The 15,789-nt window shown below is 44.7% G+C and overlaps 1 protein-coding gene across 3 annotated transcripts in view; it reads left to right on the forward strand.

Annotated features, from left to right (window-relative positions):
* HDLBP (high density lipoprotein binding protein) overlaps nt 1–15,789 on the forward strand; it is a 78,745-nt gene that overhangs the window by 47,738 nt on the left and 15,218 nt on the right. For all 3 annotated transcript variants that reach the window (XM_051991695.1, XM_051991696.1, XM_051991694.1), the window contains exons 6-17: nt 1,052–1,258; nt 4,243–4,458; nt 4,994–5,308; nt 6,730–6,834; nt 10,045–10,123; nt 11,308–11,447; nt 12,169–12,273; nt 12,425–12,538; nt 13,478–13,564; nt 13,694–13,825; nt 14,443–14,661; nt 15,528–15,749. In XM_051991695.1, coding sequence (XP_051847655.1) covers nt 1,052–1,258; nt 4,243–4,458; nt 4,994–5,308; nt 6,730–6,834; nt 10,045–10,123; nt 11,308–11,447; nt 12,169–12,273; nt 12,425–12,538; nt 13,478–13,564; nt 13,694–13,825; nt 14,443–14,661; nt 15,528–15,749 — 1,941 coding nt within the window. The remainder of the gene's footprint in view (nt 1–1,051; nt 1,259–4,242; nt 4,459–4,993; nt 5,309–6,729; nt 6,835–10,044; nt 10,124–11,307; nt 11,448–12,168; nt 12,274–12,424; nt 12,539–13,477; nt 13,565–13,693; nt 13,826–14,442; nt 14,662–15,527; nt 15,750–15,789) is intronic.

Raw genomic sequence — 15,789 nt, forward strand, 5'->3', positions numbered from 1 at the left:
CCAAGTTGTTTTTCAGTAGATTTTGATCATTCACAACTGCAATATTGTGTAATGTGACTGTCTTGAATGAAGCCCCTTCAGCATGGGCGATTTTCATTCATTATTGGTAATTTGCTGCATGTTACATAAAAAGCCCCAAATTGTTTTGATTTGCATTTCTCTTATTGATTTGGAGCAATCTTTTGTGGTTCACTAGAGTGGTTTTGAAAACTGTTTATTCAGAAATAACCAGTTTTCAGAAGAAATTCAGCTTATTAACAGTCATGTGAAGGATTGCTCCAAATCACTAATGAAAAGAGAAATGGATTTGCCAGAAGGTCACTGACAAGTCCCCAAAGCACAAAATCCTGATGACAAACCATGGGCATCCCTGTCCCTTTCAAGATGACGAGTCTTAAAGAACTCAGCCTCTTGGGATGTTGTCCCTGAACGGATTGAGTATTGCCTCAGGCCCCTCCTCCCTCCCCCCCCCCCCCCAAAAAAAAAAAAAAAAAAAAAAGGGCTGTGGAGCTGATGGTTGAGCTGGCCTTTCGGTCACTTGATAACACTCCTGAGTGTCGGGTCGTCTGAGGATGCTCTCAGGGAAGTCTTGGCATGTATTTTCCCCCATTTGACAGCATCTCTTCTCTTCTCAAATCGTCTGCCTTGATTTGGTTTCTGTTAAGAGATTGTTTAAAGTGTGGTTGAGCCAAAGTGCTCTCTCTTGTCTGTTGTATCATCTCTTCTTCTGCTTATGAATTCTGTCTATTTGCTTTATGAAATTTGTGCTTTTTAGGGTGTGGCCTTCAGCATTGGAGTTTTTCACCCTTGTGGTCTTTGGCCCTTTATATCCAAGGCCTTCATAGTGTTCCTAACCAGTCTTAGGCAGGTGCCCTTCTATTAGAGGGTGTTCATGTCTTGGTACAACCCCAGGGCAGTGCTCTCTCTTTTGAAACTTTGCCATCAGTCCTGACTGATGGACACACCATCTTTGTCTTCCAGCCGAGCTGCTTGGGCAGGGAAGGAGAGTATCTTGAGTTGTCCTTTACATCTCTCTTTTCTTGGTTTGCAGGCTTCAGCAACAGTGGCCATTCCCAAAGAACATCATCGCTTTGTCATTGGCAAGAATGGTGAGAAACTTCAGGACTTAGAGCTCAAAACTGCAACCAAGATTCAGATTCCTCGCCCAGAGGATCCCAGCAACCAGATTAAGATCACTGGCACCAAGGAGGGCATCGAGAAAGCCCGGCACGAAGTCCTGCTGATCTCAGCTGAGCAGGTGAGGGACAAGAGTAGTAGTAGTAGGTCTTTCCCTGAAACTGTGAAGTGAGGGAAAGGGGAGATTGGGATCCCAGTTGCTATTGAGAGTATGGTATTGTTGGAAAATTTAATACTAACATTTTTCAATTAATCCCACAAACATTTAATCTGAAATGTTGATCTTTTCCTCTTTTTCCTTAATTTTCTGTTAGATTTATTCAAAATGGTGAGAGGGATGTTGAAGTTTTCCTTTCAGTGTCATTTACTGTGTAACTTCTTGTAGCTCAGTTAATGTTTTCTTTATGAATTTGGATGCTAAGGCATTGGAACATCAAAGTTTTATTTCATATTTTGTTGTCAGTGGTTCCTTTCACTGTGATGTCTTTTCTCTTTTTTGCCCCTTTTTATTTTTTGAATTTTTGTTTTTTACTTTGTCACACATCATGGTGACACTTCTCCTTAATAAAAATTATATTTTATCTTTTCATTGTTTCTCATAAATCACAGATTGTGACATTTTATTTTCCCGTCCAGTCTGTCTCTTTTGTTTTGTTGGATTGTTTAGTCCATTCACATTTAAAGTGATGATTGTTAGGTTTATATTCTTCTCAATTTATCTTTGATCTTGGGTTTGGTGTTTTTTTTTCCCAAGTTATGATTTTTTTTCTCTTTTCTGCTATTGTTTTGTCTCTTTCAATTATTTTAGCTTAAAATCTTCTTCTTTTTTTTTTTTAAGTGGCTAGATTCCCACCGACTCTTTCCCTTATTGCTGATCTGTTACTTGTTCCTTTCCCTTTAGAGTTTTTGCTAATTGGTTCCTTTTTCTTTTCTGTTTTTATCCTGTCTTTCCCCTCCCCTTCTATTAAGTAGGTTCCCCTTTCTTCTCTCTTTGTTTGTCCTGTTCATTTACTTAAAAAAAAATTGCACCCTTTTCTAAAGAGTGTTTCATTCTCTTCATTATCTGTCTTTTCTTTCTCTCTACTCTAGGTCTTTGTTCTCTAGTTCATGATCCCTAGAATTATCTAGAGTCTTTTGTTTTCTTGTTATAGAATCAGAACTTCAGTCTGTTCTGGGCTGTCCCCTTTAGGTGTAGATTCTGCCCCTGTTTTGTGTAATTTGCCTCAAGGGGTCCCCCTTCTCCCCGTGCCCCACCTCCTGAGTAGTGATTAGGGCCTTCCCTTACCCACCCCACTCTCAAGTCCTTGATCTGTACTCTCCTCTTGTTACTTTTCTCCATTTGCCTCAGAATCTCCTCTATAGGGTCGAGTCCAGGTCTAGGAGTTTCAGCTTCATTTTCCCACGAGAGGCCTGATGGTCTGGGATTTGATGCTGCTGTTCAAGTGCCAAATCTCCCAGACTGCACCCAAACCTAGGTCCTCGTCTCCTTTCAGAGAACATCTCTCTTTATCCATAGCAGCATTTCTGAGTGTACCCCTCTTCTACCCCAACTTTCCCCTCCTTTCTCCCATTCCCACCTTCTCTCCTCTTTGTCACCCACTGACCTAAAGACTTTGCCTTCTGAGACCATCTCCTCATTGCTTCCCTTTACTTTTATCAGGCACACTCCCCCCCCCCCTCCCAATTTCCTGCATGCACTCTTCCATTTGTGATAGAGTCCCACAAAAAGTGTTGATTGATCCATAGCCAAGTCTTGTCCATTCTGCCCTGACCCCATCTGGAGGCGGTCTGTTCATTCTCCCCATTGACATTTCATTGTCCAGGTTCAGAAGGACAGCTTGCTTCTATTGGTTCCTGCCTGTTGTGTGGCACTGACCTGTCCTGGTGCCCCCACCCCTGAGTCTGGATTGGACGAAGCACCTGTTTTTCTTAAGTCTTGGGTTTTGCTTCTCTTTTTTCTGATTACCCTTCACTTCTCTATGTTTGCCTTTCTATTTATTGTGCTCTCTGTTCTTCAGACTTGCTATTGCACAGTCCCCTTCTTTCTCTCTTGCCCATTATTTTTGCTGTGCGGGCCTTAACTTCTCTCAAGGATTCCTCTTTGAAAGCTCTTGGGCACAGCGTGTTCCATGGGGTCCTCGTCTAGAACACTGGGCCTTTGGCCTTTGTTTTCTAATATTTGTTCACAGTTTCTTGCACTCGTTTACTGGATCTGGCCGCCCTGTTTCCTTTAGCTGTCCCTATTTTCCTTGTTGGTTGATCTGCTTCTGTTCCATTGTTTTCTTCCTCCTGGAACCTTTGCTCATTTGTCTTTTTTCCTCCTCTTTACGCACAGTGATGGTGGGTCTTCTTGGGGCTGGATTGCAAAGCATGTCGACCTTCTTCCATGCTGGGCAGTTCATGGTTCTGCAGCCGAGGGCTGTGCCCCCCAGTGGCTTTTTGGGACCAGAACTGGCCCCAGCAGGAGGTGGTGCTCTTCTTTTGGATTTGGGAGAGCTCTGCAGATTCTGGCAGAGCATGCTTATGCGCTGCTGTAATGAAGTGAATCTGTAGCTTGGGTGTCTGAGGTTGGTGGCCCTGTGGTTTGGAACTCTCTTAGAACCCAGACACGTGTCCTGCCCCTTTCCCTCTGTTCCTCCACTCTCCTGCAGAGATCCTTTGCAGCACAGAATGATGCTGTAGTGGCCCTGGCAAACTTCCAGAGTCTGGAGCACAAGAAAGTGGGAGGAGGCTCAGGGTGAGGGGCTAGGTGGCTTATAGGAGTGTGCTGCATGCTGGAGGACAAGGCTGAGCGTGCTTATGATAGACACCAGTAACTAGCATTCATTTTCTTGACTTTGGTCCATAATTTTGTTTTTGACAGGGCAGAGAGGTTGTTGGGATGGGGGGGTGGTACTCATATGCCAAAGTGTGTTGGTCAATGACCTGGAGATCCGAGTGTTGCTGTTTCAGCCCTGTCAGGGGCTTTGAGTATGTACGTGTATGAGAGCGTGTATGCACAAGGGAGAATGTGTGTGCTTGTGAGTGTGAGTACATGGGAGTGCGTGCATGCGGGAAAGAGGGCCCATGTGTGCACGTTTGCTCACGCCATGTTGTTCTCCCCAGGACAAGCGTGCAGTAGAGAGGCTCGATGTGGAGAAGGTATTCCACCCTTTCATCGCAGGACCCTACAACAAGCTAGTGGGTGAGATCATGCAGGAGACAGGCACTCGCATCAACATCCCGCCGCCTAGTGTGAACCGTACTGAGATTGTCTTCACTGGAGAGAAGGAGCAGCTGGCACAGGCTGTGGCCCGCATAAAGAAGATATATGAGGAGAAGGTGGGTGAGGTGGCAGGCTGACGGGGGGTAGGAAGAGAGAAGTGGGGACTCCTTTTGGCCCCCAACCTTTGCCCCGAAAGTGTATTTGTGTCTGTCTGCTTCTCAGAGCTCTTGTTTCCTTGATGACATGAAGGGACAAGGTGGAGAGCAGGGGGCATTTTAGGAAGTGAAGACCATGTATGGGCTTGGACCGGAGCAGAATGATGACCCCCTGCAGAGAATGCAGGGGTAAAATCTGAGAACGTGGCAGGGGAGAGTGTTTTCTCTACATCCTACTAGGACTTACTAGCTCTCCTAGAAATGGGTCGCTGTGGCTACAGGGAGACTTAAGAAATCACGTGGTTTACACAGGATTTGGTTGCCGTTTATTTTGTTCACCATGGCCTTGGTTCAGGACGAGCCTTTAGTCCATGTTGGAGTCTAAGATTTGTTTCCCAAGTATTGGAAGCTCTAGAGAGTTGTCAGACCCCAGCCCGGGAGCTTGCTCTCATTATGCCATGTCCTCCTGACCCCCGCCTGCTCTGCTCTTCCCCAGAAAAAGAAGACCACCACCATTGCAGTGGAGGTGAAGAAGTCCCAGCACAAGTATGTCATCGGGCCCAAAGGCAACTCCCTCCAGGAGATTCTGGAGAGAACTGGAGTGTCGGTCGAGATCCCACCCACGGACAGCAGCTCGGAGACTGTGATCCTCCGCGGCGAGCCTGAGAAGTTAGGGCAGGCGCTAACTGAAGTCTACGCTAAGGCCAACAGCTTCACAGTCTCCTCTGTCTCTGCTCCATCTTGGCTTCACCGTTTCATCATAGGCAAGAAAGGGCAGAACCTGGCCAAAATCACTCAGCAGATGCCAAAGGTAGGACGTGAGTTCATTCATCCCTTAGTGGTGGGGGAGGTGGTGAGGGGGATATATCCAGGTAAAGCCATGTTGGCACAGGAGACAACTGCTCCCTTCTGCCCTCTGACAAACATTGCTGCATCGCCCTGTGAACTTTAGAGACTTTCTGTGGGAAGGGCGGGCTGTAGTCATAGACCTCAGTAGTACCTTTGAGGAACCATTTCCTTGGACCTAGGGCACAGAGAACCAGATGGTACCAGACCATCACTGTGACCCACCCCTCTCCTCAGACTGGGCATCCCCCCACCCCTAGCCTTCATGGTGTAAATGCCCACCACTGCACTTGGCAAGCCTGTGGTGATGCCTTTCTGTGGATTGGCCAAAATGTGGGAGGTGTGTGCTGGCCATTGAGTCGGTGAGTGTGCAGCAGTAGCGTGGCCAGAGCCAAAGAAGCTCACTAGAAGAACTGTATCGTGGGGGGAGCTTTGTGGGGATTCAGGCCTTGATTGTTCTCTGTAATCCCAGCCCAAAGGAAGCCCAAAGTTTTGAGGATTCGATTAGGTCTCCATTAACTTGGTTGAGCAGGTATGGTACACACTGGGAACCCTCTGATCTAGGCTGCCATCAGGCTGTTTTGATTTGATTTTAGAAAATAGTTTCTTTCTGTCCAGAAGGGTTCACTTGCCCAGGTAGTTCGGGGTCTGAGAATCCTTTTAATTTAGAATTTCCCGGGAGATGATGTTTTTCTCTGTTTCTTGGCTTGCGCCCCAATTTATGTACAGTGTTTATGGGGTGTGCACCTTGGATTTCCTTCCCAGCCTTTTACCTCACACTTGATATTTGACAGTTTTGTGACTAAGCAGTTTTTAGACAAGCTAAGAGCCGAGCACTCAGCTTTCCTGCTGGTTGCTCTAGTCTGCTCTTGGTGATCTAGATCTCTCTAGTTTTGTGCTTGCTGTCCTACACATCCTCTGAGAGGATTGGCCATCCTAAAGACGCTGAGAAATGGCCAATGGCATTGACCAGGCTTGGGAGTCAGATAATCTGAGGGACTCTCCCAGCTCTGCACCAGGCACTATGCTGAGGATCAGGGAGACAAGGAAATAGCATTTCCTGCCCTCATGGAGCTTGCTCCTAATGGAGTCCCCATCCCTTTTTCTATATACAGAAAAATTTGGCCTAGAGGAGGATGTCCCAGTTCCATTTTCATTCTGACTCTGTAATTCATGTTTGTTGTCCCAAGTTTCATGGGAATGAATCCGTGACTCAGTATTTGTAGAAATGAGCAGAGAGTGTGGGGTGGGTACTTTCCCCCTCAGGCGTACCCCCTGTGGTTATCTGGGAACCACAGCCCTTTAGCTGTTTGATCAGATTGTGATTGAAGTTTGAGATGGGTGCTGCAAGTGGGCATTGACTTCTGTTTTTTGGGGGGGTTGCAGGTTCACATAGAATTTACTGAAGGAGAGGATAAGATCACACTGGAAGGACCCACCGAGGATGTCAATGTGGCTCAAGAACAGATCGAGGTCATGGTCAAGGATCTGGTGAGTCTGTAAAGTCTAAACACTTGTGTCTGTAGTTGTGTCTGTGCCTGGAGGGCTTCTTGATAATGGGAGAAAAGAGGGGAAGGAGCATTTCAGATTATCAACTTAAAACTGTCCCTGAAGCCTGGTGATTAAATAAAAATACTGTATCCACCTCAGAGTCTTAAGATAAGCTCTTTACTTTGACCAAGTGGAAACAAATGAATTCTGGAACAATGGAAAAACACACCCCCAGCCTCCCAGGGTGCCTTCTTTAGGTCTCAGTGAAGTTCTGCTGTCTTTGCTGCCTCTTGCCTTTTAGTTTGCCTTTTTTCTTGTCCTTTCTTCATCTTTTCCTGATTGTGGGGAGTGAACCATTCTGCTTTGACCCATTGCTTCTATCACTACATCTTCTCCATGAGTCACATTGTGGCTCCTCTCCTGTGGTGTTCGTAAAATCACCAAGAACATCTTTTTCTGCACCTAGTACAGTATGTCTAATGGTCACTCAAGCTTTGCTTGAAACTTCCTGAAGGCCTGCCTGAATTAATGAGCATCCTCTATTTAGCACTTTGGGTAGCTTTCCCAGTAGCGAGATAGAATTGGCCTAGTTCTCTACCTTCCTTCAAACCTAGTCTTGCCCTTCCCCCAATCATCTTTTCTCCAGTCTCCATGTTATGAACTCAGAATCTTTCACCATTTTTTTTTCATCTCTCTCACTGTAGCTTTCATTGTATGTTATCCAGAACTAAATATCGCATACCTATTGCTCTCTGGCTGAGGAAGAATACACCAGTGTTGTGACCTCTCCTTTGAACTGTTATATAGCCATGCTTTCCCCATTTGGGGCTTGAGAAATTAAATTTTTGAGTCCTAGCATAAGATCCATCAGTTTCACAATCGGTTCATATCAATCATATTAGATGTGGCCCAAAATTTTAGCCTGTTGAAAGCTTGTTGTGTATTAGGATTCTGTCATTCATTGTTGAATCTTCTTAGCTCTGTGTCATCGTCAGAGACATTGAGGATGCTCTCTGTGCCTTTATCCAAATCATCGGCACAAATATTAGGACAGGTCCAAGCGTTGTTTCATGGGTGACAATGGAGTCGGGGCCAGATCCACTAGCTCTTCTGTCCTCCAGCTTCTCTCCCTCACTGTCTTCTACAAGAACAATAAGTGATACTTAAGTACTTTGGTCAAATCCAAGTTAATTAAATTTACTGGTTTCCCTTGATCTGTTAGTTTAGTAACCATGTAGTTGAACTGGAAATGTTGACTTTTAATGCTTTTTTTTTTTTTTTACTTTAATAATAATATTTTCTATCATTTTGCCCCAAAATCTCACTCATTGAACTATAGTTGAGATATTTTCTTCCCGTTCTTGAAAACAGTATCTGAAGACACTGCTCTTTACTGTCTTGAATCAGCTTCTTTGGTCATAATGCCATGCGTGTTTCATTTTTGTCATTGTGTACACCACCATGACATTTTATTAGCTATTATAATTTATTTGGCCCGACCGCAGCTATTGAGTGTCTTACGTCATTCTGTTTCTTTTCTTTTTCATCTTGATTTTTTTGTGTGTTGTACAGAGAGGTCTCATTTAAAATTATCACTTGGACATAAAAAGTCTTAGCCATGGAATCACTGGGTCAAATATAATTTTTTCCTTTAAAAATGTAATATTTTGGTTTTTCCCAATTACATGTAAAAAAATTTAATTATTCCCTCTTTTCCTTACCCCACTCATTGAGAAAGTAAGCAATTTGATATAGAAGACTATACATGTATAGGTATGCAAAACATATTTCCATGTTAGTCATATTGTGAAAGAAAACAACATCTTCTCCCCCCCCCCCCAAAAAAAAATCCTCCAAGGAAAACAAAGAAAAAGTATGCTTTGATCTGCATTCTGACTCCCAGCAGCTCTTTCTCTGAAAATGAATAGCATTTTCATCTTCAGAATTGTCTTGGATTATTGTATTGCTGGATAACCAAGTCATTTACAGTTGATTATCATAAGATATTGTTGTTACTATATACAATGTTCTCGATTCTGCTCATTTTACTTTGCATCTGTTCATGAAAATCTTTCCAGGTTTTTCTGAGAGCATCCCACTTCTCATTTCTTAAAGCACAATAGTATTCCCTCCCAATGATATACAACTTTTTCAGCCATTCCATAATTGATGAGTATTGCCTCAGTTTCCAATTCTTTGCCATCACTAAAACAATTATTATAAAATAATAAAAAAAATTAAATAAATTAAAAATAAAAAAATTATAAAAATTCTTGTACATATATGTCCTTTTCCTCATTTTATTTTTAAATGTCTTTGAGATACAAAGATGTGGTATTGCTTGATGCATGATTGTGTATGGTTTTCTAGTCCTTTGAGCATACTTTCAAATTGCTCTTCAGAATTGTTATTATATTTTTCTGTCCTGTTAGCCAATCTGATGGGTGTGAGGTGTGAAACCTTAGAATTGTTTTAATTTGCATTTCTCTAATCAATAGTGATTTAAAGCTTTTTGTAAATGACTTGGCTTAAATTTCTTTTCAAAATGGCCTGTTCTTATCCTGTGATCATGTACCAATTGAGGAATGGCTTTTATTTTTATAAATTTGATTTTATTCTCTATATATTTGAAAAATGAAGTTTTTATCAGTGAAACTTGATATAATTTTTTTTCACGTTTATCCTATTCTCTTTCATTCTCTCTCTATCTTCAGAAGTGTTTTGCTTCTGTTACTTTCTCAATGCACTCTCTCTTCCCCTTCTACTTTCCTGTAGAGAACCCAATTGAATGCATATGTTAATCTCTTTTTGAGCCAGTTTCGATGAGGGTAAGGTTCTTGCATTTGCCACTACCTCCCTCATCTTTCCCTCCACTGTAAAACTTATCAGATATTTTACCTGTTCCTTTGCCCTTCTCTCTTATTCCTTAATTTTTATTTTCTGTAGATAATGATGCTATCATATTTATGTACTTGTTAAAGCCAACATTTTTACCTAGCATTTAAACTCACATAGCAAAAAGAGTGAGGGATTTGTCCCTGGAGAAGGCCACAAGGGAGTTCTAGAGGATGTGATTCCAGAGGGCCCCAAATTGGGCCAGAAGAGTTGTGGGTGGGCTGAGGGGAGGGTGGCAAGACCCTCATAGTCTGGGACCTGCTTTTGGTGTTCTTGACTCCTCTGGTGTCTAATTATGCATACTTCTCTTCACAGATTAATCGGATGGATTATGTTGAGATCAATATTGACCACAAGTTTCACAGACATCTGATTGGAAAGAACGGTGCCAACAGTGAGTTTGAGAAGCTGTTGTTTCTCTCTCTCTCTCTCTCTCTCTCTCTCTCTCTCTCTCTCTCTGTCTCTGTCTCTCTGTCTCTCTCTGTCTCTCTCTGTCTCTCTCTGTCTCTCTGTCTCTCTCTGTCTCTCTCTTGATTCTTATAGGTTCATAAGGTATTCTAACTGGAGATAGTAGAAAAAGTCTCTCAAACTCTCCTTGTAGGCTGTACCCTCTTGTTTCTTGTCTGGTCTCTTGATCTCCCTGTAATTGTGACAGTTGTGGCTATAATTAAAGGAGATAGTGCTTCCTTGGGAAGAAGTCCGTTGTTTTCTAGGTCAGGAGATCTTACCCCCTTTTTGTGGCCTGGTCTTAGCTGGTCAGTCAGTCTGGGGATATTTACAGAGTATTCAATAAAATAAAGTTCATAGCCTTACATTGTATTTCTCAGTAAATAAAAATTAAACCAAGTTCATGGATTCCAAGCACCCCTGCTTTAGAAGACTCTCTCCTCTGGCCCATTTTCGAGTCTTGGGGGTGACAGAGGTGCATGCTGAAGTTGGATTGTTTGGATTGGAACTGTTTGAATTGGAAAATTGTGCACCTCCGTGCTAAAGGACGTTCTACCAGGGCCCTTATTCCATAAGGACTTGGAATGTCCTGAGGGGCAGTGTTTTTCTCTCTCAAACAAAGCCTTTCACAGTGTCCTCCCAGAGAGAGAGAGAGAGAGAGAGAGAGAGACGGACAGACAGACGCACATGCACGCACATACAGAGAGCGATGCCCTAGACAACAGACATTGAGTTTTAGAAAAGGAGCTTGTTAACGACGTTCTGACTCAGGGTGGCTTATGTTTGTTGAAGGTCTCAGTTACTATAATCGAGGGGAAACCACTGTGTTTTTTGGTCAGTACTATGGAAGGAAGTTGTAAAAGATATTCTTGTTGGAGGCAGTGGTGCTACTTAATCACTGAATTCGTGTCCCTTGCCTACCTCACACACATGGTTTTTAGGAATAGAATTGCTACCTTTTTGTAGCACATATTCAAAGTGGATATCATGAATTCATGTTTGCATTTTACATTTATTTATCCTCAGACACTTGCCTTTCACCTCTTTGGGGGTGGGATGGGAGAATCATCTGCCCTGGGGATTATAATCATTTCTTTTAGTGATGGTGTGGTTTGTTTGTTTTTCCTGCAGTAAATAGAATAAAAGATCAGTACAAGGTTTCTGTGAGAATCCCTCCTGATAATGAAAAAAGCAACTTGATCCGAATTGAGGGGGACCCTCAGGGCGTCCAACAGGCCAAGAAAGAGCTGCTGGAACTCGCATCCCGAATGGTGAGCCTGAAGGCTTTGTGCCGTGTATTGTTGGACTTGGTAACCCCACCTCTGGATGTGCACTAGTCCCTCCCTAAAGGAGCCCATCACCTTAAGAGACATACTTGGGCACCTTATGCCAGTGCATCTCAATGGGGCTTTGGGTAATAATTAAAGCCCCTGAATTTTGCACTTAAGGAAGCTCTATGGGGAGGAGGAGAAACTTTTGAGAGAAAAATGCTTCTTGCATCCTTCCTACGGCTGCTCTGCCCAAACATGGGGATCTTTTGTAAAAAACCACTTCAAGTAATAATGAAATTAATCTCCTGAAAGAGAGGTGGGGACCTAGAAGACCCAAAGATACATTTTGAGGTGTGGTCAGTAGAGGGCCTGTCCGTGCCTTGGTTTTGTTCCAAGGCAGAGCTCTGTTGAGGAAAAGGGAAATCTCTAGAGGAAGACCTTTTGAAAAGATGGGTCTGAAGGGTAGTGAGTGATTAGCTGCCCAGTGACCTAAAGTATTGACTTTATCATGGGTGAGAAGTGTGTGTGGGGAGGTCCCTCCTCTGGAGCCACAGGGGACTGGCCTCCCAGCCTTCTGAACATTGTTCCCAGATCTTGAACTGAATGACTTGGGGAAAGCTTTTGCCCATTTGATTTTCGGTTTACCTGTATAATTTAAAGAATCAATGATTCTGAAGCCCCTCTATTGCCTGGTGAGTTTAGGTAATGTTTGTATTTCTAGGAAAATGAACGTACCAAGGACTTAATCATTGAGCAGAGATTTCACCGAACAATCATTGGGCAGAAAGGTGAACGAATCCGTGAAATTCGTGATAAATTCCCAGAGGTGAGATTTCGCGGGGCTCCGTTTGGAAGTAGTGTCTCTAATGTGGTGACTTTGGTGATTGGCTTGGGAGGTTCTGCTGACCCTGGGCGGAGAAAGGCTCCTGGGTCCCGTGGGCCTCCCTGCCATACTAACTTGGTGTTATTTCTCTTAGGTTATCATCAATTTTCCAGACCCAGCCCAAAAAAGTGATATTGTACAACTCAGAGGCCCCAAGAATGAGGTGGAAAAATGTACAAAATACATGCAGAAGATGGTGGCAGATCTGGTATGGCTGATTTCTATCTTTTCTCACCAGGGACTGATAGCGGGACGTGGGGTAGGAGGTGGAGTGTCTGAGACTAGCATACAATTGTGTGCTTTTTGAAGCCAGAGATGAGGATATTTGAGCTTCTTTTGCACTTGGCTCAGTTGGGAAGCCAGGAATGTTCATTGTTGCCACTTGGCTCCCATGGAAATGATGTGATAATGACTGGCCCCCCTCCCCCTTCTTGTTGCTGAGGGGGAGGGGTGGTTGTCAGTCACTGGTGTTGATGATGTGGAAGGCATTTGAGGGTTTGAGATTGTGGTTTTTTCTCACTTTTCTGCCAAGGGACTGACCTTGTGTACCTGTTTTCTGGACTCTGATCTTTCCTTGATTTTGATTCCCTACCTAAGGATAGATCCCTCCCTTCCACACCTGTTTACTTTTATTTTGTCTAGCTGTCAAAGTTTATTTTGTTCGTTCCGTGAAAACCTGACCATTTTAAGTAGTTACGAGGCTTTCTTGACTAGGGGACCCATCTGGTTATGCTTACAGGTTTGCTGCCCAGAGTTCTCTTGGGGATTGGGGGATTGAAGGAGCCCATATTTCCAGTAGAGCTGATGGCCCCAAGAAAGGGAATAGCCAGCTACTATTAATGTGTGGCTCTCAGGCCAGAACAGCTTCTGATCCTGCTGTGCCACTGGGAAAGTATTGGATTGTCAGGGGCCGTCTTGGGACTTATACCTGAGAGCGCTACCTGAGATTGAGGGGCCGAGCTTCTGGGACATGGGCAGTCCTGACTGTAGGTCATCAGTGATGGCCAGCTCTTCCCCAGTCTTCTCCACTCTGGAACATAGAGTCTGAAAAGCAGAAATTATTCACAGATGCTTTAGGGAGACACAAGTATCTTCATGCTTGTGGTAACTAACAATTTTGCCTTTCTTCTTCTTTTTTTTTTTTTAGGTTGAAAATAGCTATTCCATTTCTGTTCCAATCTTCAAACAGTTCCACAAGAACATCATTGGGAAAGGAGGTGCAAACATCAAAAAGGTGATGAGGAGCCCTTGCCCTTGCTCTGCTTGTGCCGGGTCAGGCCATAAGAGGGGAGTGGGAGCTGAGTGAAAATACCCCCCTCCCCCCATCCCCAACAGCCTTTCATGAAGCTTTCTTCCTTTGTAGATCCGTGAAGAAAGCAATACCAAGATTGATCTGCCAGCAGAAAACAGTAACTCGGAGACCATCATCATCACAGGCAAGAGAGCCAATTGTGAAGTGGCTCGAAGCCGGATCCTTTCCATTCAGAAAGACCTGGTAAGGGGGGGAGACATAGTCGGGTACTCTGGGAGAGAGTGTGCTTCCATTTCTGTAAAATTGAAAGGGCTTGGGTGTGGTTTGGGGTTTTTATAGGTCACATAAGTTTTATAAACAGTATTTAATTGGCTTAATATTCAGCCTGATTTTAATTGGGAATCTTTTTCTTGCCACTAAATATTCATTGGAATTTAAAAACCAAGATGCTACAAAGATAAGTCATCTAAGTAGAACTGATCTAGGTCCAGCCTGCCCCTCTCTGGATGTGCTCTCAGTTCCCTAGCGTGGCCCCAGACTGACCCGAACATGAGTGAAATGAGGGTCTCCTGTAATGTGTATAGATACATCCCTGCCACCATTTCTGAATCATCTCCTGTTGAAGGAAGCAGCCATTCATTCCTCTCTTAAGAATGGTCATGAGCTCATCTCCCTTGGCATTTTCTGTAGGCAATAAAATGAACTTGAAGGTTCTGCACCTCAGGCCCTCGGCTGCGCTGAGCACTCAGCTTATTAGGCATAGCAGTAGCATGTTTCACTGGAACTAGACCGATTCCCCGCTCCCTGCTCTGGTACCTTCTCGTCTAGATAACTATTTTCCTGCTTTGGTTTGGATTTAGGCTAACATTTCCGAAGTGGAAGTGTCCATTCCATCCAAGCTTCACAACTCCCTCATCGGCACCAAAGGCCGCTTAATCCGCTCCATCATGGAAGAGTGTGGGGGGGTGCACATCCACTTTCCCACTGAAGGCTCGGGCATCGACACCGTGGTTATCAGGGGCCCTGCCCCCGATGTGGAGAAAGCGAAAAGGCAGCTATTACACCTGGCAGAAGAGAAGGTGAGTGGGAAGTGAGGCTTGGGGGGCCGGCAGGGGAGGCTGGGGCTTTCTGGCAGGGAGGCTCCCCACTCCTCACCCCCCCTTTGCACGCTTGTCTCTTTTTATTTTGGCTTACATGGCAGGTCAGGGGTCATGAATGCTTTGGTAATGATCTGAGATGGTGGCGGGGGAGGAGGGCAGCACATCTCCCCTGTAGCATTTAGCTTGTGGAAGCATTTTATGAATTACATCTTCAAAAGTTAGGCTTTTACTATTTACCCAGGATGCACTTAGGTTCTCTCCAGCACCCTCAAAGTGCCACATCTTGTTGGTAGGACCTTAGGTGGATTGCCTCGCTTCTTTCTTATGGAACTGCTCTGGCTGCTTTCCCCTGATCCTCATGCTGCCCTCCTTGGGTTGTGAAGCAGCACCCAGGGGCTGGCATGACTCTGGGGGATTGTACCAAAGGCTGGTTCATTGTCTCTTCAAACCTCCTAAGTCAGTTGCTTGTCTCTGAGGACTCGTTCTTGGGCTGACTTCAGACATTGCTCTGCCTAAAGCCAGGACCCGAGCCTGACAGTCAGTGCAGGATGTGGGAGAGAAGGGTGAGCAGAGAGTCAAGGGGGAAAGAGGGCAGGACCAGTGCTGGCCCAGCTTCAGCAGCCCACCTGTCTGTGCTCAGGCCCTGCCTCTCCCTTACAATGGGCTGGCCTTAGGGGCTTTTTTAGTAGGAATTAACAAGACAGATAAAAGTGTTACTCCTCCAGATGATTAGACTGGTGGTCCAGGTAGAGGCTGAAGCCCCCAAGTCAGGTCAGAGGGGTCTATAGTCCCCTGGGTGTCTCATCTGTGGCTTAACCAGGGGCCATGGGAATTGTATTTGGCAGCAAACCAAGAGTTACACCGTGGATCTGCGTGCCAAACCTGAGTATCACAAGTTCCTGATTGGCAAAGGGGGTGGCAATATTCGGAAGGTGCGGGACAACACTGGAGCCCGGATCATTTTCCCCACATCTGAAGACAAGGACCAGGAGCTGATCACGATCATTGGGACGGAGGAGGCTGTCAGAGAGGCCCAGAAGGAGCTGGAGAGTCTCATAAAGAACCTGGTAAGCCCGGCCTCTGCTTTGGGGTCCTTTCGTCTGCACG

This window comes from Antechinus flavipes, chromosome 3 (assembly GCF_016432865.1).
Source record: "Antechinus flavipes isolate AdamAnt ecotype Samford, QLD, Australia chromosome 3, AdamAnt_v2, whole genome shotgun sequence".
Classification (NCBI taxonomy): Eukaryota; Metazoa; Chordata; class Mammalia; order Dasyuromorphia; family Dasyuridae; genus Antechinus; species Antechinus flavipes.